The sequence below is a fragment of the Monodelphis domestica genome, chromosome 4 (genome assembly GCF_027887165.1).
Source record: "Monodelphis domestica isolate mMonDom1 chromosome 4, mMonDom1.pri, whole genome shotgun sequence".
NCBI lineage: Eukaryota > Metazoa > Chordata > Mammalia > Didelphimorphia > Didelphidae > Monodelphis > Monodelphis domestica.
The window spans coordinates 377935659-377963032 of record NC_077230.1 but is presented as its reverse complement, the minus strand read 5'-3'; the positions used below and the strand labels follow the sequence as shown (position 1 = coordinate 377963032).

The following is a 27374-nucleotide window of genomic DNA, read 5'->3' as shown; positions in this document are numbered from 1 at the left end:
GCTGTTATTTACAATCCACTTTACTTATTAAAAAGACATTTTTTAAAAAACCCATCTTAGAATCAATACTCTGTATTGGTTCCAAGGCAGAAGAGAGGTAAGGGCTAGGCAATGGGGGTTAAGGATTTATCCAGGTTCACACAGCTAGGAAGTATGTGAGGCCAAATTTGAACCCAGGACCTCCCATCTCTAGGTCTGGCTCTCATTCAACTGCCCCTATTTCTTTCCTTATAATGAAGATTGAGGTGAAGTCCCCTTAGTCATCATTATAAATCATAGAACTAATACATTTTTGAGGGTAGATTTAAATTGAGATGTATTGGTTCATGCATTTTTCAAGAGTATTGCCTTCAGCAATTGTATCTGGAGTAACTTGAAGAACAAGCCCTACTGAAGTTTTTATTTAAGAGTACAAAGTATAAAGTACTTCTTTTTTTTTAAATTTCTCTGCCTTTCCTGCTTACCCATTCTGTCCAGTCCAGGACACACCCAACAGATTGGAAGAAGAGTTCACCAATCAGTGGTCTAATTAGCTATAGTACCAAGGACTGAACAGAAAGTTATTCTCAGACAATCAGCCAAGACTGGCTAAACCTCCAAAGTGAACTGAAGTCTGAGGACTAAAAAGAGCCTAGAAAAGTGAGACTCCTTCAGAGGAGAACTTGGAAGCATGAAGATGAGGTGGCTGAACTTTCTGCTTTTCTTGATACATTGGAGAGGCACAGGGGCTGTTACAGGTAATACAATAGATCTATGAAGACCTTTCATTACCTCCTTCTCATTGGGGATCTGCCTTTCTAGGCAAAAGAGTACTTAAGGATATTGGGGTTGATTCTCTCCTCTGTGTGTGTATGTGTTAAATCTTTACCTTCTGTCATAGTATCAATTCTAAAACAGAGGAGTGATAAGAGCCAGGCATTTGGAATTGTGTGACTTGCCTAGGGTCACACACCTAGAAAGTATCCTAAGAAAGATTTGAACACAGGACCTTACAACTTCAGGCCTGTTGCTCTATCCACAGTGTTACTTAGCTTCCCCTGATGTTAAATTTAGAAAGTGGCAGAATACCCAAGTCAAAAACCAGGGAAGAAGAATATTGTGTTGGGAAATTGTGCTTCCTCATAAATCCTTCTCCTATGCCTCATTGGGGAATTGAGGTGACTCTTGATTCTCAAAAGCTTTTGAAAGGAAAGAGACAGGATCTGGAAGGTCTACATAACCTGGGAAGGCTTTAAGCTATCTAAAAACTAGTTGGGCTGTCTTCAGAAATCATCACCTGGCCAGCAGGTAATGAATGTTTGGGGGTTTTGGCCACAGCAACTCATGAAACCATGTGATCTTGGAGTCAAGAGGCATGATGGTTTATATCAATAAAAGAAATACCCACATCGAAAAAGAAATCATGAATCTTTTGGAGTAACGAGCAAGGATCTGGAACTGATGGCTCCCAGAGCTTGGAGAGAAAAGGAAAGTTGGTTGTTGGTGTTGTCTGTTGTTCTGAAGACTAGAGAACAAGAAGACAGTTAGCTATTGAGTTAGGGAAAATGAGAACAAATCAGATATTTGCTGCTGAGAACAGAAAGGAAGGGAAGAGAGATTGTGAGTTAAAATGCCATCATGTTTAAAGAGCCAGGATGTAGGTGGGAAGAGTGTTTTGCTCAGATATAGAAGGCCAAAGGAAAGGTTCTTTGTGGAGCTTTATAACTTTAAACCCAATAGATAGCTTAATTTATGGGTCAATGATTCTCCCAAGAATCCCCCCAAACTCCCAGGGGTCTCTGAGACCCATTCGGGAGGCCTACAAGGTTAAAACTATTTTTATAATAATTTGAAGATATTATTTGCCTAGTAAAATACTCCTCATTTTTCCAACTACATATTTGTGTGAGAAGGAATAGTCATATGCTTCAACCAAAGGAATATATCACTACAGACTGAATACAGAAACAAATAGGGAAATCTAGCTATATGTAAAACAATGTCACTCTTCTCACATTTGTTTTTGTTTCAGAAAACATGGTTATTTTCTGTTAAATTCATATTAACATGTAATAGGTTTGTTAATTTTGCTTTTATATGAATGAATACATATTTTTAAATTTATTCATTTAGATTTCAAATACAGCAAATATCAATAATATAAGCCACATAAACAAAAGCCCTTTGGGTTCCGGAATAATTTTTAAGAATGTAAGGGGGTCCTGAGACCAAAAGTTGAAGTAATGCTATTATAAAGTGTTTGAACCAGAAGGAGCCTTAGAAACTAATCTAGTCCTTAACTTGTTTAGTGTCATGGAAATTAAATTTATTGAAATAGAGTTATCAAGTTTTTTCTAAGAACCAACAAATCCATATTCTTCAAATTAAGAACCCTTGATCCAGTCTAATCCTCTTATTTTATTTTATTTTTATTTTTATTTGCTATCTTTTGTTTTTATAATACCTACATTTTCCAGTATATTCCTCCTTTTCACTTTTAGAAAATTATCTCTTACAACAAAAACTAAAAACATGAGGAAAAAACAGGTCAGCAAAACTAATCAACAAAGGGGACAGCTAGGTTACCCAGTGGATAGAGTGCCAGTCTTGGAGTTGGGAGGTTCTGGGTTCAAATTTGACTTCAAACACTTCCTATCTGTGGGACCCTGGGCAAGTCATTTAATCCCAACCGTACCCTTCTGTCTTAGAATTGATACTAGCTTTAAAAAAGCCACAAAAAATTAATCAATGTATGTCTGATATAATAAGAGCTAGCATTGATATAGTGCCTTAAGATTTGCCAAAAGCTTTACAAATATTATCTTATTTCAGCCTCACAACAACCTTGGGAAGTTGGTGGTATTATTTTCCCCATTGAAAGATTAGAAAACTGAGGCAGAAAGAAGTGAAGTGATTTGCCCATTATTTACACAACTGATATCTAAGGTCACATTTTAACATGGATCTTCCTTTCTAAAGCGTCACTTTATCACCAAGCTGATTCTAGTGTCATACACTAAAGCACGAATAATGAAAAAACATTCTAGTGGTCTCCATATCCAAGAGTAGATGATGAACAGATATAATTGGAATGTCAATGATATGGAAAGTCTTCCAAGTAACTGTGTGACCCTACGTGTCCATAATATATATCTTACTTGAATCCTCAGTTTCCTGATGTGTAAAATAATAGAGCTGAGCTAGATGAGCTAAGAAGTCTTCTCAAAAATAGTAGAATTTCCCCTGTGGCTAGTGGCCAAAACTGGGACAGAGCCATTCATTGCCTAATTGCCTATCTTTCATACAACTGAGAGTTGATTTGTATAAAAATAGAATTGGGGTAGGGGTGGTGGCTCAGTGAATTGAGAGCCAGGACTAGAGATGGGAGATCCTAGGTTCAAATCTGGCCTCCAACACTTCCTAGCTATGTGACCCTGGGCAAGTCACTTGACCCCCATTGCCTTACCTAGCCCTTACCACTCTTCTGCCTTGGAACCAATACACAGTAGTGATTCCAAGATGGAAGATAAGGATTAAAAAAAAAAGAATTTGGGACAGAAAAAAGGAACCAAAATAGGTTTTCCAGCTACTAAACATAACTGTGGTTCCCACCCATATGGCTTTGGGAGTTGGTTGAGTTGTGAGGAATAAGGAAGAAGAGAGGAGAAAAGAATTTGCCCAAGAAAGGTCTTCCACCATAATTTGTGCCTGCCTAGGTGCAGTAAAGCAGAATTAAAGCGACTGAAGGAAAAAATGGATCATTGCTCTTTCCTCACTCTTTCAGCTTCTGCTCTAATTCAGATGTATCTGACTCTTTGTGGTATTTTCTTGGCAAAGATACTGCAGGGGTTTGACATTTCCTTCTCCAGCTCATTTTACTGATAAGGAAACTGAGGCAAACAGGATTAAGTGATTTACGCAGAATGGCTTAGCTAATAAGTTTCTGAGGTCACATTTGAAGTTATGACTTCAGACCCAACATTCTATCCATGGTGCCACCTAGCTGCCCCACTCAGCTCCTACATATCACCCCAAAATTGTTCTCTAAGTCCCTGTTTTCTGTAGAGATGTGCTGCTGTCTCCCTGTGTTTCTCTGGCACCTCAGCAGCATACTCAGGGCCATGTGAAGGAGACTTAGACTGAGAGATTAATAGGTTAGAGATGGAAAGACCTTGACCCTTCCTGTCTTCCCAGGCTTCTTACACTTTGCTCCCCTTCACATACTCTCTGAGTCAGCTACATTGGCCTTCTTGATATTCCTTGTGTACAACAGTCCAAGTCTTTCTCTCCTCTCACTGTCCTTTGCCTGCAATACTTTCTCTCCCCACCTCTACTTTCTGGCTCCTTGGCTTCCTTCAAGACTTGGATCAAATCCCACCTTAGGCAGAAGACCTTTCCTTCTTTCCTCCTCTCCTTACGGCTTGTGACTTGCCTGGACATTATCTTCTATCCTTCCATTTCCACTCTCTCTTTCTAGGTCCATCTATGTAGATAGACAGTAAATATTAGTATCAAATATTAAACTACAAAGATACATCTTCAGATAGACCTGTTTCTAGATCTAACTGTCTTAACTTTCTATCCATCTAGAAAATGAGGGTGGCTAGATAGCAAAGGGAATAGAGCACCAGGCCTGGAGTCAAGAGTTCCTGGGTTCAAATTTGGCTTTAGACTCTGTTTGCCTCATCCTTACCACTCTTCTGTCTAATAGTTGATACTAAGACAGAAGGTAACGGCTTTTCAAGAAAGATAAAATTTTTGAATTTATCTATGGATGAAAGGTATTTATAGATATATGTAGAGAGTGAGTTTTATGTCATATAGATAAAAATTTTATCATTGTTGAGTTGTTCAGTTTTGTCTAACTCTGAATAGGCTTTGTCTGTGGGCTTTTCTTGGCAAAACCACTGGAGTGCTTTGCCATTCTGTTCTCCAGTGTGCCCCCATTTTACAGATGAGGAGCTGAGGCAAATGAGGGTTAAATGACTTGCCCAGGGTCACACAGCTAATAAGTGTCTGAGGCTGGATTTGAACTCAGACCTCTCTGACTCCAGGCTCAGCACCCTATTCACTGCACCACCTAACTGCCTGCACGTGTGGCTTACAGACACAGACACAAAAACACAAGTACACACACAAGAGAGAGAGAGACAGACAGAGACAGAGAAGGAGAGAATATAGTTATTTGCATTTTTCTCCCCCATTAGAATATGAGCTACTTGAAGGCAGTTTTTGCTTCTTTGGGTCTTTGCTTTTTCTTAGCTTGCTGCCTAGCACCTACTAAACCCTTAATACAGATTGTTGACTAACTGATTACTGAACCCAGAAGGAGGCCATAATTCACCCAAAGTTACCCAGATACCCAGGCTAGGCTCAGGTCTCATAAATCAAAGTTCTTTCTTCTAGGGCTCCTGGTCACCCCCTTTCCTAGAGTACTTCCCTGTAGTGGTGATGGGGGAGATGAACAGGGTCACTCAAGGTACAATTTTTGAAGTAAGCGACAATTCATGTGGTCACTCAGAAAAGCCACTTCAGATTCAAGGCACCAAAGCATAGCTAATGAGCTTCCAACAGTTTATTTTTTCTAGTGAACATCTCATCTCTGCAGAGGGTGGGTGGAAGTGCTTTCTCATATCTCTTTTTAGCAATGCTTGTCCTTTATGATTTTCTGTAACGTTCACGTTTGATTTTGTGTGTGTGGCTGTTCTGTCCACTTACATTGTTGTGGTCATTATATATGTTGTTTTCTTGGCATTGCTTACTTCCCTCTGCATCAGTTGATGTAGATCTTCCCATACTTCTCTGTAGTTATTACAATAATAATTTCTTACGACATAGTAATATTCTATTACCTTCATGTACCACACTTTGTTTAAGTATTCCCCACTTAATTGGCATATACTTTGTTTCCAAATATTTGCTATCATAGAAAGTGTTGCTATTAATGTTTTATATCTCTATATAAAAGCTTTCTCCTTATCAATGGCATCCCTGGAGTATAAAGCTAGTCATGGAATCTCAGGATGAAAAGATATGGAGATTCTAGTCACTTTATTTGAATAATCTGAAATGTTTTCCAAATAATTGTACTGATTTCTCAGCTCCACCAACTAGTCACTAGGGTGCCTAGCTTCATACAATCCTTCTAACACTGAGTTTGTTCATCTTTTATCATTTGTTTTAAACCTTTACCTTCTATTCTAGAATCTATACTGTTTTTGGTTTCAAGACAGAAGAATGGTAAAGGCTAGGCAATTGGAGTTAAGTGAATTGCCCAGGGTCACACAATTAGGAAGTGTCTGAGGGAAGATTTGTTATTATTTTGTTTTTTGCTACTTTGAGTCTAAGATGAAACCTCAGAATGTTTTTATTTGCATTGCTTCTATTACTAGTCATTCAGAACATTCATACATTCTTTCACCCCTAATTTTGTGACTTTTGCTGGCTGTCCCATGCCTGGAATCCTCTCCCTTTTCACTTCCACCTATCAAACACCATCTTCTGCAAGAGGTCCTTCGTAGTAACCCCTCTCTTTACCTTTCCCTTAAAAGTACCTTCTGTTAGGGAAACAACAAATTGGGAAAAAATCTTCATAGAAACCTCTGACAAAGGTTTAATTACTCATATTTATAAAGAGCTAAATCAATTGTACAAAAAATCAAGCCATTCTCCAATTGATAAATGGGCAAGGGACATGGATAGGCAGTTCTCAGATAAAGAAATCAAAACTATTAACAAGCACATGAAAAAGTGCTCTAAATCTCTTATAATCAGAGAGATGCAAATAAAAACAACTCTGAGGTATCACCTCACACCTAGCAGATTGGCTAACATAACAGCAAAGGAAAGTAATGAATGCTGGAGGGGATGTGGCAAAGTAGGGACATTAATTCATTGCTGGTGGAGTTGTGAACTGATCCAACCATTCTGGAGGGTAATTTGGAACTATGCCCAAAGGGCGACAAAAGAATATCTACCCTTTGATCCAGCCATAGCACTGCTGGGTCTGTACCCCAAAGAGATAATGGACACAAAGACTTGTACAAAAATATTCATAGCTGCGCTCTTTGTGGTGGCCCAAAACTGGAAAACGAGGGGATGCCCATCAATTGGGGAATGGCTGAACAAACTGTGGTATATGTTGGTGATGGAATACTATTGTGCTAAAAGGAATAATAAAGTGGAGAAGTTCCATGGAGACTGGAACAACCTCCAGGAAGTGATGCAGAGCGAGAGGAGCAGAACCAGGAGAACATTGTACACAGAGACTAATACACTGTGGTATAATCGAACGTAATGGACGTCTCCATTAATGGCGGTGTAATGTCCCTGAACAATTTGCAGGGATTCAGGAGAAAAAAACACCATTCATAAGCAAAGGATAAACTATGGGAGTGGAAACACTGAGGAAAAGCAACTGCCTGAATACAACGGTTGAGGGGACATGAGAGAGGAGAGACTCTAAATGAACACTCTAATGCAAATACTATCAACAAAGCAATGGGTTCAAATCAAGAAAACATCTAATGCCCAGTGGACTTATGCGTCGGCTATGGGGGGTGGGGGGGAGGAAAAGAAAATGATCTATGTCTTTAACGAATAATGCTTGGAAATGATCAAATAAAATATATTAAAAAAAAGTACCTTCTGTTTACATTGTGTATGTTATATACATATTTTTTTGGCATGTTGCAGGGAACCATTTTTTGTCTTTCTTTCTTTGAATCTTGAGTGTTTAGCACAGTCCATGACACCAACCTCAAGTATTTGATAAATAATGTTTTTTACTCAATAGTTCAAAAGATCTATAATTCCTTTTTTCCATATTTCTATTCTGATGAATTAAATAAATATTTGTAAAATTAATGTTTTAATTTCTAATATGGCAAATGATGATAAAGATAAAAAGAGAACTGCTAATCTAGTTTAGAGCACCATAAGTGAGTTTGACAAATTTCCCTGGGCTGTTTCTGATTCTGAGAGATTGCCTAAAAGGAGAGAAGGGAAAAGAATTTCTAGCTCATGTATCAGTGGGAGGATCCCACTGTGATTCATAGAGAGAGCAGCAACCCCTAATACACATAAATTTGGGAATTATCTGTAGAGGCTATGAGAAAAGTTGTAGTTGCACAAATGATCTATTCCCTTTCCTCCAGCAGATTGCCCCACTATCATTCCCACTCTCATATTGTTTAGAGTTGTTGTGAGAATAAAATGAGATAACATTTTAAAAGTATTTATTACACTATCTAGCACATAGTAGGCTAGCTATCATCATCACCTCCATCATCATTATCTCTAATTTATTTGCAATCTCTCCCTATTAACTACTTCCCTAATGCTTGCAAATATGCCTATTTCTCCTCCCATTAACATGTCCCAAAACCCTCACTTCATCTATCTGAAATACCAAGGATATAAAATCATGGAATTTAGAGCTCTAAGGGAACTTTGAAGACCTCTAGTTTATAAAATCTTAAATTAAGCCCTTTCTCCCACCTTCATTTTGTAGATAAGGAGAATGAATCCCAGAGAGGTTTATTGATTTGCCCCAAAGTAAAAAAAATGTTAAAAACCAGATCTGAGATTCAAAGCAATGCCCTCTGATTCAAAATGTAGTTCTCTTGCCATAATACCACGAGACATAAACTTAGAAGGAACCTTATGGACCAACTAGTATGTAACACCCCCTTTTACGACTAACTTCCATCTACTCTTTTTTTTTATCTCATATGTACAAATTTAGCCACCTTTGGGCAAGTATTACTCTTGTTTTTCCTTTATATGTCCTTTGTTTTGAACATTAACTGGCACAAATTCAGGACTTAGTAAATGATGATGGATTGATTGATTTCACATTATTCTTCCTCACCTGCTTTACATTATACCCAAATTTGATAACTTGCTTTCCCCCATTCATAATATTCTATATTTAGATTCCATGCACTTGCATAAACTATCCTATATGTACCCTCCACTTCCAGCTAGTTCCTCCAGAGTCCAAATCACCTAAGCCACCCTGCTTTGGAGTTTCTGTTCTGGGGCTGTGCAGTCTTGATTAGAGGATTTAAGAGCACAAAATCACAGGGCCCAATATATCTGTTCCAGATCACCAAATATGCCTAATTCTGGCTAAGCCATCTGCCCTGTGGCAGATATATACATCCTCCCTACTTGCTACCACTTGCTTTGAATATAGTGAGGAAATCATTCTTTCTATTGCTTCTGGAAAAAAGCACTACAATCTGAAAATAATGGATTTACTATTTCTGCTTTTCTGTATTTGGTTGTGAGTTTTTTATGCCCTATTATATGGTCAATTTTTTGAAGTTGCCATGTATTGCTAAGAAAAAGTTGTATTCCTTTTTATTCCCATTCAGTTTTCTATCAGAGGTCTACCATGTCCAAATTTTCTAAAGATTTACTTATTTCCTTAATTTATTTCTTATTTAATTTTTTGGTTGGATTTATCTACTTCTGAGAAGGGAAGATTGGGGTCCCCCCACTAATGAAGTTTTACTATTTCCTCCTATAATTCATGTAACTTCTTAGAATTTGAATGCTATGATGTTTGGCACATATGTGGTTAGTATGATATCATTTGATTGAGTATAGTGACTTTTATCAATATTTAATTTCTTTCCTTATCTCTTTTGACTTGATTACATTTTACTTTTGCTTTGCCTGAGATCATGAGTGCCACTCCTGGTTTGTTTGTTTTTTTTAACTTTTGCTGAAGAATAATAGATTCTGCTCTGGTTGCTTACTTCTACTGTGTGTGTGTCTCCTGGCTTTAAATGTGTTTCTTGTGGATGCTTTTCTTGGGATTTGGGTTTTTAATCCACTCTGCTATCCTTTTCTAACTTACAGGTAAATTCAACCCATTCACATTCACAGTTATGATTACTAAATGTATATTTCCCTCCATCTATTTTCCCTCTGCTGGGAGCATTGCAATCAACTTGCCCTATAGCTCCATTCACCAGGTGACTTCTCAGACCACCACAGCAGTCTCTGGCCACCCATTATATTGTCTCCTATCAGAATATAATTGTATTACCAATTTTAATTAATATTATAATGTATAATGATAATTTTAGGGTTGTGACCTAATCTTAATTAATTTTTGGTCTCCAGGGGATATCCCAATAAAATACCCAAGTCAGCTTGGAAATTTATGGTTGTTTAATTAATATAGATGAAAGGAATTAAGGAGAAGAGAGAGAAAAGGGTATAGGATTCCTCCTGCCTGGCCTATGCCAGGGGGAGTTCAAAGTCCTCTGCTGAAGTGGTTTCTGAGGAAGACCAGAGGGATTCTAGAGGATAATGTTGGAAGGTATCAAGGAAAACTCACCGCTAAACTCAGACAAATAGCAGCCACGCCATGATGCCAACATGCTCAGCAAGCTGCCGTCACCCACTTCTCCACCATCCCAGAGGCCAGAGAGAGAAAGTGACATGAAATATAGAGACGGTTTTACATCACTTTCCTGCATCTCACATGTACCAATGGTATCTTAGGCTTGACTTGGGACAGTCCAGGGGTCTGTCAGATGTTTCTGATTTGTCATTTGCTAGCATATGTCTATTATAGGCCATCCTCTTAAATACTTAATCCTTAAGTATGAGGGTAGACATTCCTGATTTTGTTAAACTAAGTAGGGTGGAGTAATCTAAAGTTCACAATTTCCTGATTTTGTTAGACTAAGTAGGGTGGAGTAATCTAAAGTTTACAATCCCCCTGATGATTTGGAGACTAGTCTTCCCAATTGATCACTAAACATAATCATCCTGCACCTTCAAATTTTCTAACTGCAGGTGCATGCATAATTTCAACTTCTAAGAGGAAATTACAATACTTAGATAGAAGAGGGAAATAGAAGAAAGACAGACAGCAAAACCAATGTTGCTAGGTGCATTGACAAAAACCAATTAGGGGCAGTCCCCTTTTGGCATAGGAGTATACCTTCAAATAAATATTCAATCAAACTTCAGTTCAATCAACCACACCCAGAGTTCGTTCTGGATCTTCTTGATGTAGTGTAGGTTTTACAGCATCTTTCTGCAACAGTTCATTCTCTGGATTTAGGAGTTATCAAGCTTCTTCCTTGAAGATCTTTTCTCAAACAAAATTTCAAAATCTTGGATTTTTATTAAAATACAAATGTAATATATAACTATATTACTATTAGAATGTAAGCTCCTAAAGGACAAGGGCTATCTCTTTTGTATTTGCATCAATAGCACTTAGCATAATGGCTAAAACAAAGTCAGCACAATAAATATTTTTTCAAGCATTATATGATTTATAGAAGATGGGTAAAAATGTAGTTTTTATGAAGTATTTTTATAAGGGTATTTGAGAGATGGGATTAGATGGGATTAATTGAATTATTTTGGGCCAATATCAAGGTTTCTACATTGTGGGTGAAAGGGTCTAACAGATATTACACAGATAACCAAAGTCACAGTAAATGGGAAGTGTATTTTATTTCCAAAAGGAGAGGTTGAGAGGGAAAGGGGAAAATCCCTGACACTAATTTTACTAGCTAAGTACCCCAAAATTTAAGACCTTCTCATGAAGGATCTTCAGGGAGTTAATTTTCTACTCTTATCTCCCTGTCCTAGCTAAGCTGTAAAACCCCCAGTCCCTGTTCTATATATCCTACTCTAAAATCCTCTCTTGATTGTTACTAGAGATAATGGTCTATAACCGATCAGACAGGGATCCAGGGAAAAGATCCCAAGTCCAGATATACTCAGACCTCTGCTTACTGACAGCTTGATGTTGATACAGGATAGTGATAGGCCCTTAAGGTCTTCTTCCAGGACTCACAGCACAAGGACAGCAACACAGGCAGCAATAAGGATAGGGTCAAACCTTCAGGACTTGGCATCTACTCCCTCCAGGTTGAAATCCAGAGAGAGGCAGACCCAACAGTCTCTGAGTTTTCAGCTTAACTCCTCCCTACAGCATTCCAGAATCTTTCCCTATTGGGCTCATGCCTCTGTCCTCTGCAAGCCTTCATTTTTTTTTCCTATTAAACTTATCTCTTCCTTATAACAGTCCACCCTTTTCACAAAGCCAAAATAGTGTTGAAAACAATGTTTTGGCATTTGTGCACCAAAAAACTTAAATACCCACCTAAACTAAAATTCTTATCCCAAATAATAAACAGTCTACACTCACTTATCCTATCTAACACTACTTTACTATATGGATTTAAACAAAGGGAAGGAAAGGAATATACAACAAACAGTTACAAAGATAAAAATATAAAGTAAACATATGCAAAAAGCAAAACAAGCAAGAAAAAAACATCAAAATAGAAGTACAGCCACAAAATGTCATGCAAAACAATAAGATCATAAAAATACTATACTTATAAACTAATGCAGAAAAGCATCTTATCAAAACTATTGTAGTATATAAAATAGAAAACAGAAAAGTTAAAATAAATACGACATAGCATAAGCTTTTACAAAAAAGTTAAACCAATTCATCAAAACTTACTTATGCAAAATTCAAACTAGATGAAAATTCAAAACAATCTTATTCTAAACTATACCTTATTATTATTACACAAAACTGAAACTGCTACATAATAATGTGCATCAAACTATCCTATCTTTTTTTTTTGAAAAATGTATTTAGTCAATTTAGAACATTATTCCTTTGTTATAAGAATCATATTCTTTCCCTCTCCCCTCCCCCACACCCCTTCCCACAGCTGATGCACAGTTCCACTGGGTTTTATATGTGTCCTTGATCAGAACCTATTTCCATGTTGTTGATGTTTGCACTAGGATGATCATTTAGTCTATATCCCCAATCATCCCCCTCAACTCATGTAATCAAGCAGTTGTTTTCTTCAGTGTTTCTACTCCCACAGTTTTTCCTCTGAATCAAACTATCCTATCTAAAGAACTTAATCAATATCAAATATCAACTACATACATAATTTTACATGTGTACACATAAAATACACATACATTCAATATATACATGTATGCTATGCACACACCCATATACATATAATATATACATGTGCTACATAAACATGTAAACGTACAAACACTATAATATAATTTTGACCCTATGATACATACTATTTACATGTATTTACATATAGATTTACATGTTTGTGTCACATGCAATATGTAATGTGTAATATGTAATTTGTTGCAATGTAATTCACTACCCTACTTTAATCTGTCAATCCTAAACTCTACTCTGTCTAAATACATCCCTATATGCATCTTGATTATGTCAAAATAAAATATCTGAAATCAGATATCCTATCTTAATGAGATCTCATGAAAACTAAACTATCTAAGTATGCTACTGATATTCTAATCTATCTAAAATCTAAACAGTATCCATTTATCCAAATGGACACTCATATATAACTAAATCCTATAACTACTTGTGAATCAATATATCCTAACCATGTTTATGTTTATGTTGCATGTAAAAATACTTACCAAAACGTCAGATCCTGCATCTTCTCATATTATCTGATGAAATCTCTTCTTCTCCAAAGTTTATGGCAATAATATGCAATGTTGAATGAATTTCAACATGGAAATATGCTATGTTATATAACACAAAAATCTCACAAATATTTGTCCATGAATCACCTGATCCTCTTCAGTGAAAAATCTTCTTTAAAGTCTCTATCCAGGGGCAGCTGGGTAGCTCAGTGGATTGAGAACCAGGCCTAGAGATGGGAGGTCCTAGGTTCAAATCTGGCCTCAGACACTTCCTAGCTGTGTGACCCTGGGCAAGTCACTTGGCCCCCATTGCCTAGCCCTTACCACTCTTCTGCCTTGGAGCCAATACCCTGTATTGACTCTAAGACAGAAGGTAAGGGTTTAAAAAAAAAGTCTCTATCCACTTCTCATCTGTAAATCACCCACTTTCTGCCCAATCTCCTCTGTTGTCTCTGGATTCTCCTCTATAATGCTCTCCTCTTCCACAGGAATCATCCTCTTCTTTCTGATCTTTCTGACTGCATACTAAATTTGACTGGTGTAACTCTCAGCTTTCCACTTCACCACTGTTCACCAACCCTTCTTCTCCTTCACCTGCACTTTCTTCTTCTACCTCCACTATTTCCACACTTTCATCATAAATTCTATGAGCTAATTTTACATGAGAACAAGGGAACCAAGAATCTCTTCCTAATACTTTCACTGATGAAGGTGAAATTAATACAATACTATAAGGACCAACCCAATTTTCTTGTGTAGCCGACGCTTTGGCAACATTTTTCACATATACCAGATCAACTGGCTGAAAATCATGGAGAGAATAATCCAGTGGGCCAGATTGGATCAAAACTCCTATATCATGCAATTCTCTAAGTCATTGTTGTAAAGCAAATAAATATGAATCAACTTGACAGTCTCCCTACCCCATCCCCAAGAGAGAAGTAGTCTTCTTACTTGGATAGTCTTACAAGTTTTACCCTGTAAAGGAACATGACCAAATAACATTTCATAATAATGACACATGAAAATCTGCTCTAGGTCTTGTACACAAGAAAAACAAAGCTATGGGAAGAATACCTGTCCATGTTATATGAGTTTCAACCCAAATCTTCCCCACTCTAGTCTTAAGTTCCCTGTTCAAACATTCTACCTGTCCTGAACTTTGTGAATGGTAAGGAACATGAAACTTAGGTGTTATTCCCAGATTCCCATAAATTCTTTTAAAAATGTCTTGAGTAAAATGGGACCCTCTGTCTGAGTCTATGGTAATTGGAACACCAAATCTAGGAACAATCTCCCTAAGCAACACTATCTCACAAAGCCAGCTGTAATTGTCATAGATGGAAATGCTTCAGGCCATTTTGTTAAATGGTCAACAATTATAAGACAAAACGTGAATCTTTCAGCTTTTGGCATGTTAATATAATCTATCTGCAAACACTGGAATGGATAGTATGCTAAATGTCTGCCACCTAAACATTTCTTTCTGAATGCACTTTGATTGAACTTTTGTCAAACAGAACAGCTACTACAGATCCTATTTGCAACAGTACTAATTCCTGGCGCTACCCATGATATCTTGACAAAATCCACAATAGCTTGTGTACCAAAATGCCCTTTCTTATGAATGGTTTGACACAAATAGGTGTAAAAATCTTTTGGTAAGAGTAGTTTCCCAGTGTCTACAATTTTCCTAGCTCCAAACTTCTCCTTCCATGTTTCAACCTCTTAGTCTACATAAGCTTGTTGTAAATCAGCAGACTCAATAGTGGAAAGATTCATTACACACACTGGAGCATTTTGAGCTGCATACTTTGCAGTTACATCAGCTCTATGATTTCCTTTAGACACTGAATCTTTACCAAAAGTATGGCTTCTGCAATGAATCACAGCCAGCTGTTTTGGCTTCTGGATAGCATCCAGCAATGCAGTTATTATTTCTGCATGTGCAATTGGTTTTCCTAATGCAGTAATAAAACCACGCTGTTTCCAGATTTTCCCTGTTGCATGACAAACTGAAAAAGCATACCAAGAGTCTGTATAAAGATTTGCAATTTTACCATCAGCTAGAAGACAGGCTTGCTTCAATGCAACTAGTTCTGCTCCCTGAGCACTGATATTTCCAGGTATTGAGCCAAACCACAGAGTCTCAAATTCTGTGACCACTGCAGCTCCTGTACAGTGAATACCATTACACAAATAGGAACATCATTTGTAAACAAAATCAAGTCAGGATTTTTAATAGGAGTGTATTTCAAATCCATCCTAGGCATGTCTACCAAATCAACCACTTCCACACACTCATATAATGGTTCACCATTCTTTGGAAGATCAGAAAGAAGTATAGCAGGTCTTAATTCACTACACCTCTTTAACTGAATGTTCTCACTATCCAGGAGAATAATTTCATATGTAGAAATTCTCTGATCTGAATAAGCTTGAGTACACAATTTTCTCATCAGTGCCTCTATTTGATGTGAACAGTATACAGTCAATGTACATCCCAAAACTAAGTCAGCTGATTTCTGTACTAACACAGCAGCAGTAGCTACCTCCTGCAGACAAGGTACAGTGCCTGCATTTATGGAATCAAGCTGACAGATATAATACCCAAAGGATGATAACTTTGTTCCAAAGTCTGTGTCAGCACCTCAGAAGCTATTCCCTTGGTTTCATTAATAAATAATTGGAATGATTTTGCATAGTTTGGGATACCCAAAGCTGGAGCAGACAAAATAGCTTCCTTAAACCTTGCTTGCAGATGTTCAGGCTTAAGTTTCAGAGGTTCAGGTTTGGTGTTCCTGGTCAAATTAGTAAGACACTTGGTTATCTCGCTGTAACCAGGGATCCATTGATGACAGTACCCAATGGTTCCAAGAAAAGCTCTGAGTTGCTTTTTAGTTTTTGGAGCAGTCAGTTTTGGGATATCAACTATTCTCTTTTGAGTGATACTCGAACCCACTGATAACATAAATCCTAGATATTGAACTCTAGGCAAAACCCATTGTAATTTTGCCTTGGATATTTAGAAGGCCTGAGTTCAAATTCACCCTCAGAGACTTATGAGTTCTATGGCCCTGGGCAAGTAATTTAACCTCTATCTGCCTCAGTTTCCCTGTGTGTAAAATGAGGATAATGATAACACTTACCTCATAGGATTATAGTAAGGATTATATGATACTTGTAATGTTGCTAGTAAGTACGTAACAATGAACTCTCCAAAAAAAAGTACACATGAAAGACGTTCAGGTTTAAATGTCATTGCTAGCATTTTTACCCATCATATTTTCTTAAATTTAGTCAACCAAATTGAAAAAAATGTCAATGCCTGATTTTTATGTTTGCTGATTTCTAAAGTGTTACTGTGCACACTGAAAATTGAACAACCAGCTTTCATCAAGTGTACCCTTTCATAGCTATTCAACAATACAGACAGCTCTCACTTTATGTAAGTGAACAGTTTGTGTAGATGTCTACATAAAAGGGGAGATCTAATTGAATTTGCCCAGGTGTGGGGAAGGGACAGAGTTGAGAAGAGAAGAAAGGGGCCAGTGTCTGTAGAGGGTGGAGACAAGGACATGGCTTTGAATGTTACCTGAGTTCAACAAGCTATTTTAAAATATACTTACTGTGTTTGCAATTCTACATTGGGCTTTGGAGGAAACAAAGGTTAGATGGGGACCAATTCTACCTCCATGGCAGTTGCAGCACATGAGCTATAGGCCCTACATGCATTCTTCCTGTGGGAGAAACAGAGATGAATAATCCATAATCCTTTCCAGGAAGGAAGGAAGCCCATGGTGGGGATAGGGACAGAGAAGGTAGAAGAAAAGGAGGAATATGCAAAGTGAGTAACAGACAAGGTAAGGCTGAGTCAGGAAGGTGGGTGGGAAGAGCCAAACAAAGGTCTCCTTTCTGGTGGTGCATGTGGCACTGGTAGCATGTGGCAGTCTCTCCACGAGTCTGTTCTGGGGATAGGAACCCCCAAGGGCCAAGCCTAAGGGACAAAAACCAGAGATCACAGTACAATATAGTCAAGTTAATGTAAGTGTTTTTGGGAAATGCAGATTTCATTTAGAACTCAAGTTTGGGTAATGCAAATTTATATAAAGCAAGGACTTTCTAATACATTAGTGCTATATCAGTCCCAGCATGCATATGTACACAGACAACAACCATTCATACACAGGCATTCATTCATTCGTGGAAGAGTGAGGGAGGACTGGCAGTAAGACTGTTTTTATCTCTAACAGGTCAATTCTGGCACATCTCAGACCTGCACCTTGAACTTGAGTATAATCATACCTCTAAGGATCCATCGCAAGTGTGTCTATCAGAAGGTCCCCAATCAGTGACCAATGCAGGTGTGTGGGGAAATTACCTTTGTGATGCTCCTTGGGAACTCATCAACTCTTCTATTTATGCCATGAAGGCCATCTTGCCTAAGCCGGACTTCATTCTCTTGACTGGGTAAGAACCTTTTCCTCAACAGAAACACTGAACTCATCATCTTAGTTTGAAGTTTTGGCAACAAAGCCGAAGCATGTTAGAGTTGGATCTTTTGTGCTTGTCTGGTATGGATATCCCAGCTTCAATTCAATGAAGCATTTACTCAGTACCTTCCAATCCATCAGTCAATCAGTATTTATCAGCATCTACTCTGGGCCAAGCACTGTACTAAGCCCTGGGGACACAAAAGAGACAAAAGGCAATCCTTGTTCTCATGGAGCTTATAATCTAATGGGGGAGACAACATGAAAGCTTATGGGCAAAGCAGTCTATATACAAGATAAATAGGAAATAATTAGAAGAGAAGAGAGAAGGGATTGAAAATAAGAGGGGTTGGAGAAGACTTCCTATCAGAGGTGGGATTTTATTTGGGACTTCAAGGAAGCCAGAGGGGTCAGTAGTGTCATGGGGAGGGTTAAAAGAAGGGATCACACTAACTATATAAAGAAATAAAAGGTTTATTTAACTAAAAGGGGAAATTGGAAGGGAATTAGGGAATACCTTACTTCTAACCCCACCACAGATATTAAAACCCTAAACTTTCTAAAATTATCTTAACCTAACTAATTAAAGGAGTAATTAAAGTTAGTGAGTGAGGGATTTGTAGGGGCAAAAACAACAGGGGCCCAAAGAAATCTCACACCCAAGAGTCTTTCTTTGGTCCAGACAACAGTCCCAGAAAGATGTCAGATGAAATCCTCTCCACAGCAGTAGCATCAGCTCCAGTAGCAGGGATAGGCAGGAAACAAGAAAGTTCAAAGGAAAAGGAACCACTGGCTCTCTGGGTCCACCCCAGAAATAACCAGCTAGCACCCCTGGATTCTCTTGACTGCCAGAGGAAAGCAACCTCTGTCTTCCAGAGTTCATTGAGTGCCTCTCAGCTTCTCAGTGCTTTAGAATGTTGACCCAGTCCTTGCTCTGTGAAATCTTGATTTGCAGCATTCCATGCTGTCAGCCTACCTTGTTATGCCCTGCTAGAAACTCCTTGCTACAGTAGTCAGAGTAGTGGAAGCAAGGCATTCCAAACATGAGAGACATCCAGAGAAAAGTCCCAGAACCAGTCCAGAAATGGAGGGTGTTATTTATGGAACAGTCAAGTGGCTATGTGAATTTTAAAAGTCTCCATCTTGGTCTAGCACCCAAAAATTGTGCACACCCACCTACACGGGCATTCGCTAGTCAATGACTAATCAGAAATAACTAACTGCCCACCTGGGCTGTCCTAAGCCAAGCTAGAGCCAACCATTGGATTTGTGAGACACAGGAAGTGAGGTAGGGAACAGCCTCGGGAATTCGCGGAACTTCCTGTGGAGAGAGCGAGACGGGAGTGGGTGTTAGGAGCTTGGACAGAGAGGACGCCCGCAGACAGCTTTCCTTCAGATCGGTCACGTGAGTTAAGGACTGATTCTTTCCACCTGGGCCTTTGGGCCTAAAACTCCCCCTGCCTTGGTCAGAGGTTGAGTAGCCTCTTTCCCTTTTCTCTTCTCTCCTTCTCTCCCTAACCTTTTCCCTACTCCCATTGTGATTAAACCTCCATAAACCTCATTCTGACTTGAGTGTTTCATTTTAGGAATTTCATAAGTAAATTCCTTGGCGGCCATTGTTCAATATTATATAAATCTTGTAGCCACATTTGTAACCATTACTATATTATAACCTTCTCCCAGAAGCCTTAAATTTCCCCATTACAGCTAGTGTCACTGGATCAAAGAGTATGAACTGGGGAGCGAGGATAAGAAGATTGGAAGGGAGGAGGGGTGGGTGAGGTAGGGAAGGGAAGAGAAGAGAGGGGACTAGGTATTGACTACTCTATGCTAGGCATTTTGCTAAGTCCTTTATAAATATCTCATTTGGTCCTCACGATAACCTTAGGAGGTAGGAGCTATTATTATCCCTATTTTATCGATGAGGAAAGAGAGAGACTTTCCTGGATCACACAGCCATTGAGTATCTCTGGTTGAATTTGAAATCAGGTCTTCCTTAGTCCAGGCCCAGCCAAAGAGCTTATAGTCTAATAGGAGGATTGAATTAACTGAACATTTTAACAGCATTTATGCTTATGGCAATGATTAGGGTTAGCCCTTAGATGTAATTGACATGTAGACACGGAAAAGCAAAGCATCTGGAATTTTCTAAAATGAGGTACCTCAGGAAAGGTGCCAGGTGAGGGCCAGCTTTTCCTGGTATCCAAAAGTAAGGTTTTATTGTCCAACACCAGACCTTACCCTCAGGCAGAGAGGTCTTGTATTCTGTCTTCATTGGCTGACTCTGCTGGACCCTACTTAACAACTAGGTTGCACTGAGGTATGAGACTTCTGAAAAAAAAGATCCATGTACCTCTTATAGGATTATAAACTTTCTGGAAAATCTATGGTCTCTATGAGAGATTATAGGATTTAAAGTAGGAAGAGACTTTTGAGATTACCTAGCTCAACACCCTCCCCACCTCCAACCCCTTATTTTCCAGAGGAAGAAACAAATTCAGATCAATTCAATGATTTGGCCAGGGTCACATAGAGCCAGAATTTGAACCCTGGTCTTTTGATCATCAATCTAGAATTCCTATCTCTAACTAGGGGTTCTTAACTTGTACCTGTGTGTGTGTGTGTGTGTGTGTGTGTGTGTGTGTGTGTGTGTGTGTGTATGTGTGTAACAACCATATTGCAAAATAATTGATTTCTTTTGTAATATTATGTATTTTTTTATGAAAATAATCAAGGATTTGTTGAGTTCTCTGCTGCCATCAATCTCAAGAATACCCAGAGACATTTTAAAAACCAGCCTTTATGTTATTTCTATCTATCTATCTATCTATCTATCTATCTATCTATCTATCTATCTATCCATCTATCTATCCATCTATCTATCTATCTATCTATCTTCTCAGCATAGACTCAGAGTTTCTAAATTCCCTCTGGCAATACACAAAGTTTTCCTAAGGTTTTTGTAGTTTCAGGTTTCTTCAGATGGGGCAGTTTACATGTCAAAAATAGCAGAAGGGGGAAAATTATATCAATAGATTGGTACAGGAATTCATCTAGCAAATGTTTATTTTTAAATAGAGAATGAGTTCTTTGTTGATTAGTCATTTCAGTCATGTCCAACTCTTCATAACCCCGTTTGGGTTTTTTTGGCAGAGATACTGGAGAGGTTTGCCATTTCCTTCTCCGGCTCATTTTCCTAATGAGGAAACTAAGACAAACAGGGTGAAGTGACTTGCCCAGGGTCAAAGAGCTAGTAAGTCTCTGAGGCCAGATTTAAACTCAGGTCTTCCTGACTCCTGGCCTGGGATTCTATTCACTATGCCACCTAGATGCCATAGAGTTGTGTTAATTATTGGAAGTTTCAGGTAAAGGAAGTCTCAGTGGGCTATATGATTTTTCTCACAAATAAAATGGTTGTACTGGAGCCAAATAGAAACAGAATTTTAAAACTCTTATTTCAATTTTATGCATTTAAAATCCTTGTTCTGAAAAGATGTCCATGGGCCTCACCAGATTGTGGCCAGAGGGTCTGGCACACTAAAAATTGCTGCTCCATGACTCTATGGGAGATGTTATAGTTCTGAAGCCAGAGGGGACCCCTAAAGATAATCTATCTTAAAATATTTTATAGAAGATGATACAGAGGTACCAAGATGCAATTGGCTCAAATTTATACGATGAACCTCAGAGTCAGGACTGGAACCCAGCTCTCCTGACCCACATTACCTCTCTGGCCCCCCACTGGACCTGGGGAATCTTTTTTGACAATAGAATCAGATTCTAGGAAGTAGAGGTCTCATTTCACATATGCATTTGGAATTTGGGGTCCTCTAAGGGATAACAAAATTGTCATGGATTCTTGTATCCTAGTCATCAAATGTTGTCCTTTGATCTTGTCTTATTAGATGTCTAGGCAGGAGACTTCCTCCTATTGTCTGATGCCAATACAAACTTGGAGGTGTGTGTTCAGATTGATAGGACAGCTCCCTGAGGTGGACCAGAGAAACTAGGTTAGTTTTAGGGTATAGAGTAAAAATTCCCTCCTGTCCAGTATGGTTTTCATCTACCTACTCCCAAATCCTAGGATTCTACGGGATAAGGATGGTATGCCCCAGAAGTCTTCCCCTCTGGATCAATGGACCCTAGTTGGATTTTCATTGACTTTGTCCAAAATATAGTATTTCCACCATATTGGTCCACCCAATTTGTTATCTCAGGCCTTCCATCCTTTTCATGGAAATGTCTGTCTCTCCCTGGTCTTACATTCTTCATTGATGACTTTGCAGTGACTTCACAGCTCAAATCATTGATGAGGAATGGACAGAAGAAGCCGTGTTGATCATAGTGAAACGCTTGACGGATCTACTTCTATTAGTTTTCCCAGGTATGATTCAACCAATTAATGAAGGACTTCTTATTGAAGAAGGGGTTTATGCTGTATGTTTCACAGATGTGTGGTTTCATTAAAGAGGGCACCTCTTCCACCTGTGCCCATGCACCCTCTCCGTGCCTCAGGAGGACATTTTTATGGCTTCCTGTGACCAAAAAGAAAGGTGGCCAGTCAGTTGCTAGGCTGACCTATAAGATCTCAGGTACCCACTTCTTCTCCAGCATGTCCCTGGGGCTACCTTAAAATGTGAGGAATTTCTAAGGCTTCTACATTATTGGACTAGCCTTGAAGAGCCTGGCATCTCCTTGTGCCATGTTGAGGCATGGGAAGAAGCCCCTGTGGTTTAGAGAAGAATTGGATGAAATATTCTTTCCCACAATCAATCAATCAATCCACAAGATTATGCCTGTGCCAAGTACTATGCTAAGTGTTAGAAATATCAAGATAAAAGTAAAACATCCCCAATCTTCAAGGAGCTTATGGAAGAGACAAGCTGCCGTATATAAGATAACAAAAAATCCATGCAGACTAGAGGGAAGGTAATCTTAGAAGGGATGGCACTAGGGGCAGCTAGGTGGCTCAGTAGATAGAAAGCCAGACCTGGAGATGGGAAGTCCTGGGTTCAAATTTGGCCTCAGACACTTCCTAGCTAGGTGACCCTGAGCAAGTTACTTAACCCCAACCAGCCCTTACTGCTCTTCTACTTTGGAAGTAATATTTAGGATCCATTCTAAGACAGAAAGTAAAGGTTTAAAAAAATGGGATGGTACTAAGAGCTCAGACTGCAGAAAGTGACAGTTTGAGAGAGTTGGGGAATGAAAGAGAAAGGAATAAGCATTTGTATAGAGATTGCTATTTTCCAGATGCTTTACAAATGTTACTTCTTTTGAATTTCATAGTAAATCTGTGAGGCAAGTGTTAATATTATACCCATTTTACAGTTAAAGAAACTGAGGCAAACAGGGGGTTTTGTTGGGGGGGGGTTAAGTGACTTGCCCAGGTTTATACAGCCAATAAGAGTTTGAACTTGGATTTGAACTCTTGATTCCAGGCCTAGTGTTCTATCCCTTGGTATAGATGGAAGTGTCAAGGAGCTTAGTTGAGAAAACAAGGTTTGTTTTTGCTTTGTTTTTAAGAACAGGGAACACTTGGATGTTTTGTAGGCAGCAGAGAAGGGACTGGTAGTTAGGGAGAGATTGAAGATCTTAGAAAGACTGTGAGGATGATGATGATGATAATAAGCTGGAGAAGACAGAAGGGAATAGAGATTCCAAGGTTCACACTTGACAAACAGGATTGCCTTTCCATCAGAGAAGGGTCTGGAGAGGACAACTGTGTGAGACGATGTTAGGATGGGAGATGAGGGGATGGGAGAAGAGGGAGTTTTCCAATGATCTTTCTTTTATTGAAGTTTGAGGTAAGAAACTTGGCAAAGAATGTTTGGCAACAGTAGAGCCTCTGCCTCTGATTAGAACCCTACCTCTACCATCTTGCTTTTGAGGAATTCAGAATATTTCCGGTTTTTAGCAAGTATTATAGTCATTCTTGAAATAGGAAGACAATTTTTGTGTTTTTTTTTTTTCAGGCAGTGAGAATGTTGAAACTATGACCAGAACTCAGATCTTCTGATGTGTCTTTTCCTGTCATTTCTGTTATTCACTCCTAGGGGTCAATGAAAATCTTCTATTACAGGATAATAACTTTGATGTTACAAGCAGACTTAATTGCTTGACTTTCCTTCTCCATCCTACTTGCACTCTTTGTTTCAACCAAGTTGGACTGTTTTCTGTTCCTCATACACGGCATTCCAACCTCCAACTCAGTGCCTTTTTACAGGCCCTTCAGCTTCCACACCTAGAACTTGCTCCCTCTTGATTGCTACCTTTTAGAATCCTTTATGCCCCTTCTTTGAAGACTGAGCTCATATACAATCTTCTATGGGGAGCCTTTAGTTATTTATTTTAGTGTCCTTAGTTACCCCTTCCTCCTTAAATTATCATGTACAAAACAATCTCTATTTGCAGACAAACATAATAGGATATTTACAAAACTCCAGAGAATAAGCAACAAAATTGAGATAATTAATAGCTACAGCAAGTTAGCTGAATGCAAAATAAATTCACAAAAATCATCACTCTTTTTATACTGTACTAACAAAAACAGAGAAGAAATGTTAACAGTAAAATAATTTTTATGAGTGTTTTTCAAACTTAAGTTTGCTAGATAAATAAAGTATTATTTAATTATTTTTGTTATTGGGCAGCTAGTAGATGGCTCAATGGATGGAATATTAGACCTGAAGTGTGGAAGATGAATCTTCCTGAGTTCAAATCTGGCCTCAAACACTCCTTAGCTATGTGTCTGAGAAAAATCACTTAACTCTGTTTCTCAGTTTCTTCATCTGTAAAATAAACTAGAGAAGGAAATGGCAAACCACTTCATGATCTTTGCCAAGAAAGCTCCAAATGAGGTCATGAAGAATTGGAAATAATTGAACTACAACAATATTGTTATTATTACTATTATTATTTGACTAGAGCATGACCAAAGGAAGAGAAAGTAATTTCAATAAAACACAAACCAGTCACTCTTAACTTGGTCATCTTGCAGGAGTTCAGTTGGGGTGGAGTAGGGGAAAGCTGAAACAGAGTGATAAAATGAGGGGTTTTTTTCCATTACATCTATAGTTCAGTCATCCACATTATCTCTTTTCCTGTTTAGTAAAGATAAGTATAAGAATGTTCTCAATTTTAAATTTGTATTTTCTCCCTAGATACTACAGTCTACGCTACTTTGGGAAATCACGATTTCTACCCAAAAGACCAACTTCCAGCAAAAAGCAATGTTATTTACAGTTACATAGCAGATTTGTGGAGGCCATGGCTTGATTATAAATCAATCTCTCAGTTCAAAAAAGGTACTGAATGGTAGAGAAAAATACTACTCTGGCAATCACCATTTTATGTATAAAAGTGGTATACTCAAATTAATTTCAATTAGACCCATGTATATCTTGAGTTGTTTTCCCATATCCTGACCCATCTTCCTTCTGAACTCTAGAAATGGAAGAGTGGGGCCAGCGATGCAGTCTGGGGCCCAGGAACAGAAAAAAGCTCACTTTCTTCAGTCTCCTAGCCCAGGTGGGGATTGCACCACTAACACTGGCCTCCCTTAGCACTGAATTAACTTCAGAGCTCAAGAGCCACAGACAAAGTACCAGAAAGAGTGAGACTGAAAATATGGTACTAAAAATGTGGGCCCTTATAGAACAGGGATGGACAGATCCCAGGTGCCAGGATGCCAGGGCACCAGGACCATTCATCACCAAGCCATGGATTTGGGGGCATATTCCAAAATACTCCAAATTTCAGGACAGTGTTTTATTCTTTATTTACTTATACATTTTTACTATCACAATAACTTGAAATTAAGTTAAAAACAACGACAACAACAAATCCAAAACCCAGAAAGTAAGACTAGATAGAAGTTGTAAGTGGGAAGCAATGTAGACAGTGGCCACTCAGCCTTCCATCTCCTCCAACTTGGGTTTGGGTTCTGCCCCTAAAAGGCAAGGATAGAGAAAGGAAGGAGAAGAGAGGGTTAGCCAGGTTAGGGAAGGGAAGGGTACTTCCAGAATTTTCAGAACCTTTACCTGTCCTATATATTGTTTAGGAAGTATCCAGGTCAAATATATTCCTCGAATCTTGCTAGAGGATTATTTGAGACTCTTTTGTAGGTCATTGATAATAAAGTTCATTGAGTCTAGATCTGAAGGCTGAGAACCAGTGCCCAAGGTACCTTTTTATTTACCCTTTGTCTTCCCCCCAACCTTGAAAGCTGAAAACTTTGTCTGGCTCCCTAATTTGGGGGTTATTTTCTTGGATCCAAAGCAAATTTGGTGAGGGAAGAAGATCAAGTTAAGATTCTTCTGACTTCTGCTCCATCCTGTTGTGGGAGAAACATCCAAGGTTGTAACAGGGTCTTGCCCCAAGAATGGGAGGCTCAAACACCAATCCAGAAGTAAGAAAAGAATTTTATTTGAAGAAGAAGGGCATTAAAAACAGTATAATAGCCTAATAGCTGATGGAATGGCCTGGGAGCTAATCAGATAGCCTTGGGGCTGATGGATTAGCCCACTGACTAATAAAGTAGCCTAGAGCTGATAGAATAGCTCCACAGACCTGGACTGATGGATTAGTCTCTAAACTGGTGGAGTAGCAGCTCTGGAGTTGTTGAAATAGAAACTCCATAGTCCTGGGTTCATGGGAGTAGCAGCTCTCAGGGTGGGGGAATAACCCTTGGGACTGATGGAATAGCCCAACAGAAAGCAGAGCAGCAGTCCCAGATGTAGAGTGGCAACTGAAGGTATAGCTCAGGGTTTGCATATTTATTAGTCTGGGGGCTAGTCATCTCCCATTCCAGGGAAGTCTCCACCTTTCCCCTGGAAAATGGGCATGGCCAAATTCAGATGGAGGAGGTGGTTTTGGGGTTTGATGTCATAAGTGAATTTAGTTGCCCCAGAAAGGGAATTAGGAGCATGTGCAGGGGATTTTTTATGGAAGAATGCCAGAGCCTTTGGTGCGCATGTCCCATAGTCCCACTTGGCCTCATTTGTCAATGTGGAAGATGTCTGGCTACTCTTCTGGAATGGGAACATGGTGGGGGAGGAGGCACAGCACAGTACATGACCCCATAGGTAATTAGTAATGCCTAACAGTTCAGAACTAAGGTAAATATAGAACAACGTGAGTAATCAATAATACCAAACATGGCAAAGCTGATGCCCAGTATAGAATATTACAGATCCAGTACAGGTGATGGATGATACAGAATGGGTACCTGCTGAATAATAGTTTCTGCCATTTATGCTTGACCATTGCTGAAACTACAGGTTTTACAGTTCATGTTTAACTAGTGCCTACTGGTGAGAAATACAAGATTTCAGAGTATGAGGGTCCTGTTTCTGTTGCTGCCCCTCACTGCCCACTGCCTGCCTCCATCAATTCCCTGGCCAAAAA

General features: G+C 38.8%; 1 protein-coding gene across 1 annotated transcript in view; it reads left to right on the top strand.

Annotated features, from left to right (window-relative positions):
* Positions 1-548: 548 nt before the first annotated feature.
* The window catches only part of LOC100020072 (acid sphingomyelinase-like phosphodiesterase 3b), a 42832-nt gene continuing 16006 nt past the window's right edge, over positions 549-27374 (top strand). The window contains exons 1-4 of the mRNA XM_007491457.2: positions 549-737; positions 17727-17943; positions 22253-22350; positions 25130-25273. Of these exons, the coding sequence (XP_007491519.2) occupies positions 671-737; positions 17727-17943; positions 22253-22350; positions 25130-25273 (526 nt within the window). The 5' untranslated portion in view covers positions 549-670. The remainder of the gene's footprint in view (positions 738-17726; positions 17944-22252; positions 22351-25129; positions 25274-27374) is intronic.